The sequence below is a fragment of the Mastomys coucha genome, chromosome X (genome assembly GCF_008632895.1).
Source record: "Mastomys coucha isolate ucsf_1 chromosome X, UCSF_Mcou_1, whole genome shotgun sequence".
NCBI lineage: Eukaryota > Metazoa > Chordata > Mammalia > Rodentia > Muridae > Mastomys > Mastomys coucha.
The window spans coordinates 112638501-112647343 of record NC_045030.1 but is presented as its reverse complement, the minus strand read 5'-3'; the positions used below and the strand labels follow the sequence as shown (position 1 = coordinate 112647343).

Sequence of the window (8843 nt, the reverse complement as noted above, 5' to 3'; positions counted from 1 at the left end):
GAAATTCCTCCTGTCACATAATAGTCAAAACACCAAATGCACAAAACAAAGAAAGAATATTAAAAGCATTGAGGGAAAAAGATCAAGTAACATATAAAGGCAGAACTATAAGAATTATACCAGACTTCTTACCAGAGACTATGAAAGCTAGAAGATCCTGGGCAGATGTCATACAGACCCTACAAGAACACAAATGCCTGATATTATACAGACACTAAAAGAACCCAAATGCCAGTCCAGGATACTATACCCAGCAAAACTCTCAATTACCATAGATGGAAAACCCAAGGAATTCCATGACAAAACCAAATTTACACAATATCTTGCCATAAATCCAGCCCTTCAAAGGATAATAAATGGAAAACAAAATGCAAGGAGGGAAACTACATCCTAGAAAAAGCAAGAAAGTAATCTTTCAATGAAACTAAAAGTAGTAGACACATGAACAGAATTCCTCATCTAACAACAAAAATAGCAGGAAGCAACAATTACTTTTCCTTAATATCTATTAATATCAATGGGCTCAATTCCCCAATAAAAAGACATAGACTATCAGATTGGGTACAGAAACAGGACCCAACATTTTGTTGCATACAGGAAACCCACCACAGTGACAAAGACAGACACTACCTCAGAATAAGAGGCTGGAAAAAAATTCTCAAAGCCAAAGGTCCCAAGAAACAAGCTGGAGTAGCCATTCTTTCTTTCTTTCTTTCTTTCTTTCTTTCTTTCTTTCTTTCTTTTTTTTTCTTTTCGAGACAGGGTTTCTCTGTGTAGCCTTGGCTGTCCTGAAACTCACTCTGTAGACCAGGCTGGCCTCAAACTCAGAAATCCGCCTGCCTCTGCCACCCAAGTGCTGGGATTAAAGGTGTATGCCACAACTACCCGGCTAGGAGTAGCCATTCTAATATCAAATAAAATCAATTTTCAAACTAAAGTAATCAAAAACGATAAGGAGGAACACTTCATATTCATCAAAGATAAAATCTACCAACATGAACTCTCAATTCTCAACTTCAATGCTCCAAATGCAAGGGCATCTACATTCATAAAAGAAACTTTACTAAAGCTCAAAGCACACATTGGACTTCACGCAATAATAGTGGGAGATTTCAACACCCCACTCTCTGGAAACAGAAACTAAACAAAGACACAGTGAGACTAACTGATATTATGAAACAAATGGATTTAACAAATATCTATAGAATATTTTATCCTAAAACAAAAGGATGTATCTTCTCCTCAGCAACTCATGGTACCTTCTCCAAAAATTGACCATATAATTGGTCACAAAACAGGCCTCAACAGATGCAAGATGATTGAAATAATTCCCTGCATCCTATCATATCACCATGGACTAAAGCTGGTTTTCAATAACAACATAAACAATACAAAGCTTACATGTATGTGGAAGCTTAACAATACTCTATACAATGATAACTTGGTCAAGGAAGAAATAAAGAAAGAAATTAAAGACTTTTTAGGGTTTAATGAAAATGAAGTCACAACATAGCATTTATCGGACACAATGAAAGCAGTCTGAAGAAGAAGATTAATAGTTCTGAGTGCCTCCAAAAAGAAAGTGGAGAGAGCATATATTAGCAGTTTGACAGGACATCTGAAAGTTCTTGGACAAGAAGAAGGAAATTCACCCAAGGGGAGTATTCAGGAATAATCAAACTCAGGCCTGAAACCAACCAAGTGGAAACAAAAAGAACTATACAAAGAATCAACCAAACCAGGAGCTGGTTCCTTGAGAAGATCAAAATAGATAAACCCTTAGCCACACTAACTAGAGGGCACAAAGACAGTATCATAATTAACAAAATCATAAATGAAAATGGAAATATAACAACAGAAACCAAGGAAATCCAAAACATCATGAGATCCTACTACAAAAGCCTATACTCAACCATACTGGAAAACTTGGATGAAATGGACAATTTTCTAGACTGATAAGAGGTACCAGAGTTAAATCAAGATCAGATAAATGATCTAAACAGTCCAATATCCCCTAAAAAATAGAATCAGTCTTTAATAGTCTCCCAAAAAAAGCCCAGGACCAGATGGGTTTAGTGGAGAATTTTATCAGACCTACAAGCAAAACCTAATACAAATACTCCTCAAACTATTCCACAAAATAGAAAAAGAAGGTACTCTACCTAATTCATTCTATGAAGCCACAATTATTCTGATACCTAAACCACACAAAGACCTAACAAAGAAAGAAAACTTCAGAACAAGTTCCCTTACGAATATCAAAATATTCAGTAAAATTCTTACAAATCAAATCCAAGAACACATCAAAGTGATCATCCATCATGATTAAGAGGGCTTCATCCCAGAGTTGGAGGATGGTTCAATATATAGAATCCATCAACATAATCCACTGTATAAACAAACTCAAAGAAAAAACCATATGATCATCTCATTAGATGCTGAGAACGCATTTGAAAAAATCCAACACACTTTCATGATAAAAGTCTTGGAAAGATCAGGAATTTAAGGATCATACCTAAACATAGCAAAAGCAATATACAGCAAACAAGTAGCCAAAATAAAACTAAATGTAGAGAAACTTGAAGAAATCCTACTAAAATCAGGGACTAGACAAGGCTGCTCACTCTCTCCCCTACATATTCAATATTGTACTTGAAGTCCTAGCCAGAGCAATTAGGCAACAAAAGGAGATCAAAAGGGTACAAATGGGAAAGGAGGAAGTCAATATCACTCTTTGCAGATGATATGATAGTATACTTAAGTGACTCCAAAAATTCAACCAGAGAACTCCTAAACCTGATAAACAACTTCAACAAAGTTCCTGGATATAAACTTAAGCAATTCAGTGGCCTTCCTCTACACAAAGGATAAACATGCTGACAGAGAAATTAGGGAAACAACCCCCTTCATATTGGTCACAAATAATATAAAATACCTTGGTTTTGACTCTAACTAAGCAAGTGAAAGACTTGTATGACAAGAACTTCAAGTCTCTGAAGAAAGAAATTGAAGAAGATCTCAGAAGATAGAAAGATCTCCCATACTCATGGATTGGAAGGATTAATATAGTAAAAATGGCCATCTTGCCAAAAACAATCTACAGATTCAATGTAATCCCCATCAAAATTCAAACTCAATTCTTCATAGAATTAGAAAGCGCAATTTGCAAATTCATCTGGAATAACTAAAAACATAGGATAGCAAAAACTATTCTCAACAATAAAAGAACCTCTGGTGGAATCGCCATCCCAGACTTTAAGCTGTACTACAGAGCAATTGTGATAAAAACTGCATGGTCTTGATACAGTGACAAGCAGTTGGATCAATGGAATAGAATTGAAGACCCAGAAATGAACCCATACACCTATGGTCACTTGATCTTTGGCAAAGGAACTAAAACCATCCAGTGGAAAAAAGACAGCATTTTCAACAAATGGTGCTTGCTCAACTGGCAGTTAGCATGTAGAAGAATGCAAATTGATCCATTCCTATCTCCTTGTACAAAGCTCAAGTCCAAGTGGATCAAGAACCTCCACATAAAACCAGATACACTGAAACTAATAGAAAACAAAGTGGGGAAGAGCCTGGAGCACATAGGCACAGGGGAAAATTTCCTGAACAGAATACCAATAGCTATGCTCTAAGATCAAGAATTGACAAATGGGACCTCATAAATATGTAAAGCTTCTATAAGGCAAAGGACACTTTCAATAGGACAAAACAGCAACCAACAGATTGGGAAAAGATCTTTACCAATCTTATATTTGATAGAGGGCTAATAGCCAATATATACAAAGAACTCAAGAAGTTAGGCTCTAGAGAACCAAATAACCCTATAAAAAATTGGGGAAGAGAGCTAAACAAAGAATTCTCAACTGAGAAATACTGAATGGTTGAGAAGCACCTAAAGAAATGTTCAACATCCTTAGTCATCAGGGAAATTCAAATCAAAACAACCCTGAGATTCTACTTCATACCAGGCAGAATGGCTAGGATGAAAAACCCAGGTGACAGCAGATGCTGGAGAGGCTGTGGAGAAAGAGGAACACACCTTCATTGCTGATGGGATTGCAAGCACTCTAGAAATCAGTTTGGAAGTTCCACAGGAAATTGGACATAGTACTAACAACAGATCCAGCTATACCACTCCTGGGCATATATCCAGAAGGTGCTCCAACATGTAATAAGGACACATGCTCCACCATCTCCATAGCAACCTTATTTATAATAGCCAGAAACTGGAAACAACCCAGATGTCCCTCAACAAAGGAATGGGTACAGAAACATGGTATACATTTACAATGGAGTACTACTCAGGTATTAAAAACAATGAATTTATGAAATTCTTAGAGAAATGGGTGGATCTGGATAATATCTTCTTGAGTGAAGTAACCCAATCATAAAAGAACACACATAGTATGCACTCACTGATAAGTTGATATTAGCCCAGAAGCTTGGAATACCCCAGATAAGATCAACAAACCACAGGAAACTCAAGAACGAAGACCAAAGTTTGGATATGTCTTTCCTTCTTAGAAGGGGGAACAAAGTACTCATGGAAGGAATTGCAGAGACAATGTGTGGAGCAGAGACTGAAGGAAGGACAATCCAGACACTGCCCCATCTGGGGATCCTTCCCATATACAATCACTAAACCCAGACACTATTGTGGATGTCAGCAAGTGCTGGCTGATAGGAGCCTGATATAACTCTTTCCTGAGAGGCTCTGCCAGTGCCAGACTAATACAAAGTAGAAGCTCACATCCATCCACTGGATTGAGCACAGGGTCCCCAATGAAGGAGCTAGAGAAAGGACCCAAGGAGCTGAAGTGTTTGCAGCCCCTTAGGAGGAACAACAATATGAACTAACTAGTACCCTCAGAGCTCCCAGGGACTCAACCACCAACCAAAGAGTACACACGTTGGGAGTCATGGCACCAGCTGCATTTGTAGCAGAGGCTGGACTAGTTTGTCATCAATGGGAGGAAAGGCCTCTTGTCCTGTGCAGGCTCTATGCCCCAATGTAGCAGAATGCCAGGGCCAGGAAGCAGGAGAGAATGGGTTGGTGAGCATGGAGTTTGGTTAGGGAATAGAGTTTTGTTTTGTTTTGGTTTTCGGAGGGTAAACCGGAAAAGGGATATCATTTGAAATGTAAATAAAGAAAATATCTAATAAATTAAAAAAAAAAAAGCTGCACCCTTGTCACAGGAACATGACTACCTAATCATGACCTGAATGAGGACATTATGAATGGATATGCTCCAAGCCTTTAAATAAGTATGAAACTAAAGCAAGCTGAAAGTGGAGAGATAATCTTACCTATGGAAGAGCACATAAATTTGTTGTTCAGTGCCTTAAAAAAAAACATGACCACAAGTAACATTATATGGGCAGGTAGGCTATATTTAGGAATATAGATGTATACACCTATACTTATATACATACAATAACAATTAGGAAGTAAAGAGCTCATGTAGTAGAAGGAAAGCCAGGAGGGTTATATGAGAGTCTTTAGAGAAATGTTATTATATTCTCAAAAAAGAAGTTGAAAAAATCACCACCTCATTAATGTGAAGTATGCAAAAAAGATGAAACTTTTTTCCCTTGCTTAGTTTCTGATACTTTCCATTGCTTACAAGGTAAAATCCAAGGTCATCATTTACACAGTTAAAACTTTTCCTCATAATTTCACTTCTACTCCCATCTTTTTGTATAGTCTTTCACCATACAATTTGATATACTCAAAGCCACCCGAAAATTGAACTGTATACACTCACCTATGTATGAACTTTTTGTTGTGTTTGTTTCCCTGACTAGTGCACAATACTTAAAATGAATGCTTGTATGCTCTTTTAACTTTTGACTATTGATTCTTTAAGGCTCAGACTCAGTCATTAACTTCAGAGGATATGGTTTTAACACTGTACAACTTTAATAAGCTAAAATAACTAATCACTTTCATGCAAATCATATGTGATTACTCACTTTGTTTTGAAAATTTCTGGTTGTGTTAGGCTTATACAATGTAAATTCCTCAAGGAGAGAAACTAAGTTTTATTTACTTTATAATTCCAGAATATAGCTCTGTGCCTTCGAAAAAGAAATTTTTTTTTATGTAAGATCAAGTGACACTATCTATACCCATATACATTTTCTGGGAATATAAAAGGACAATAACAATGTGTGTTTTCAAATATTTAACTGGCTCAAAATACAAATTCAATTCATTATCTCTTAGTGAAAAACTTTCTTACTACTATGTGACTTAGTCACTACTATTTGTTTTTAGTTTGTTGTTCACCTTTAGCAGGTATATGCTATCCCTGGAAGTGTTTCTGTTAGCAAGAATATGATTTGCAACACAATATTCACAATTTAATTGAACTTGTTCAACTTACTTCTACTTTGAAGCTCAACTGCAAGTTGTCTCTCCAAGTTTTCTCTAATTTCTCTTTCTCTGAAGAGCTCTATTCGCAGTTCCTTCTTTTCCTGCTGAATCTGCTTCTCCTGGATGCGAGCGTTATCCAAAGCCACTTTCAGTAGACCCTGTCAAAGTACAGCAAATGGTACCCAGTTCATCTTATCTGTTTTAAATTCTCAAATAGGAAATAATTCATGTAGGTGCTAATGTTTTGTATTACATTTATTTTGTTTATAGAAATATTGTTGACCTGAATGTTGGTCAACAGAGTCTCCACAGAAGACAGACTATCAGCAAAAATGAATGGTCCAGGGAATCCAGGGGGCAATGCCTGTCCAGGAGCCAACTGGATCTTGTCCACGGGTGACTTCATCATTGGGACTTGAGCTGGTACTTCTTCTGTAAAGATAAAATTAATGTCAGAAGGTTCACAAATTAATAACTCAAATGTTTTACCAAGTCATTTGTAACAGATATATATAACATTTTTCTTTTTAAAACTAAGTCATGGGTATTAAAATGATGTCATATCTGTAAACTAGAGAATCAGATTGCTACCAACAGATGTATATGTTGACATCTAATCTTTCAAATATGTTTGTCTATGTATGAAACTTCTTACCTACTCATTGTCATTATTTTTAATGCCTTCATTGATGTATAATTTACATAAAATACATTAATATATTATAATAGTAATTTTAAATAATTTTGCATAAGTTTTTAACCATAAAAACAAATACATTTCAGGACACCTAAATTTCTCCACATGTTCTTCATAAATACATGTGTGGCTATTTTTTCCTTTTCATTGCTTGGTAAGACTTCTTTCAGTGAATATACTAACTTTTATTTAGATAGTATCTACTTGCTCAGACTTTGGGCATTTTCAGCGTTAATTCCAGTTTTGATTATTATTTAATATATATATATATACATATATATATATAATATATATAAAATAATCTGTTATGAGATGTACATAAACTATATAATAGTTTATTCTATATCTGGAAGTGGGAACAGTTTACATGATATCAAGTAAAATTTTCTAGGAAGACAATCTTCCAATGCAAACAAACTCAACTACTAATATTTCAGAACTCATACATGACTCATGTCTTATTAACAGTTCAGTTAATCTATGCATTTTAGTTTCTGAATTTCAGTAATGCAATAGCAAAACTTAAATATATATATTTAACTGTCATCTCTTGGAGTCCTGCTTTTTTCTGAAAAGGAAACTGAGGGGGAGCAGACTCGCAGAAGTGGGGAGGTGGGAAAGAGCTGGGATGAGTGGAGGAAGGGGAGACTGTGGTCAGCATGTGGGAGAAGAACCTATTTTCTAGGTATATAAAAATCAACTATAACTAGACATATTAAAGTTAAAAAATTTCCCTCAAGGTTATGAAAATGTAACATGAAAATAAAAAATAAAATTTTCAATTATTTTAATTCTAATGTAAAAAGAAGTTTTAAAGGTTTCAATAACCAAAACTGTTACTAATCCTATTTTCGACAGAAAGTTGTAAATATTATTTCCCCAAAGAATATGTTAAAAGAACACTAAAAGGATAGTTTTGCTCATAGTTACATGTTTTATATTTTTTCTTTTTAAATTACTTTTTATGTATATGAGCACACTGTAGCTGTCCTCAGATGCACAAGAAGAGGACATCAGATCCCATTACAGATGGTTGTGAACCACCATGTAGTTCCAGGGAATTAAACTCAGGACCTCTGGAAGAACAGTCAAGACTCTTAACCACTGAGCCATCTTTCCCACCACATATATTCTACATAACCTTTTGGTTGTGTTCCCACAGCATTTAATTATTTCAACATGAATCATTAAAATTAACCTGTCTCTTCACATATTTTTGATATATAGTTTGGCTATGTAACTCAGGATGGTTTCTGATATGCTGTCTTTCTACTTCAATCTCATGAGTGTTGGTTGAGGCATGCATCAACATGCCCAGCTAACCTAAGCTCCTTACTGAATCTCAATGTCTCCTTCCCTCTACCTGCCTTACTTCTTTCCTTCTCCCTTTCTCTCCCCTCCTAGTCTCTTCCATCCTCTAATGGTAGGTATGAAGCTTGTAAACAATTATTCAGGTAGTAATCAGCAAAAATGATGTAAGCTTCATTCATAAACAATTTTCCATTTCAAATAATATCTAATAAAAATAAAATGCCTGTACCTTGAAACCTCTCTCAGCAAACATCACTAATGATTTTAAATAAACTTCATAACTAGGTGAGAAATGCTTGTCTTTGTTAACTATGTATTCATCTTCTCCATGTGGGCACAATAAAAGGAAAAACTTCACAAGTATTGTACACTTTGTACAGAAATTAGAAAAATGTTATATCTTTACATTAATGATTGCAAATCAAAGTACAAAATTATTCATGCTAC

At 35.4% G+C, this 8843-nt stretch overlaps 1 protein-coding gene across 10 annotated transcripts in view; it reads right to left on the bottom strand.

The window, feature by feature from the left end:
- Dach2 (dachshund family transcription factor 2) overlaps positions 1-8843 on the bottom strand; it is a 494899-nt gene that overhangs the window by 17200 nt on the left and 468856 nt on the right. For 5 of the 10 annotated variants that reach the window (XM_031367250.1, XM_031367240.1, XM_031367203.1 and 2 more), the window contains 2 exons: positions 6672-6820; positions 6399-6546 (listed from right to left, as the gene is read on the bottom strand). In XM_031367250.1, the coding sequence (XP_031223110.1) occupies positions 6399-6546; positions 6672-6820 (297 nt within the window). Of the gene's footprint in view, positions 1-6398; positions 6547-6641; positions 6821-8843 lie in introns of all 10 variants that reach the window. The other 5 variants (XM_031367195.1, XM_031367232.1, XM_031367221.1 and 2 more) reach the window with 1 other exon arrangement.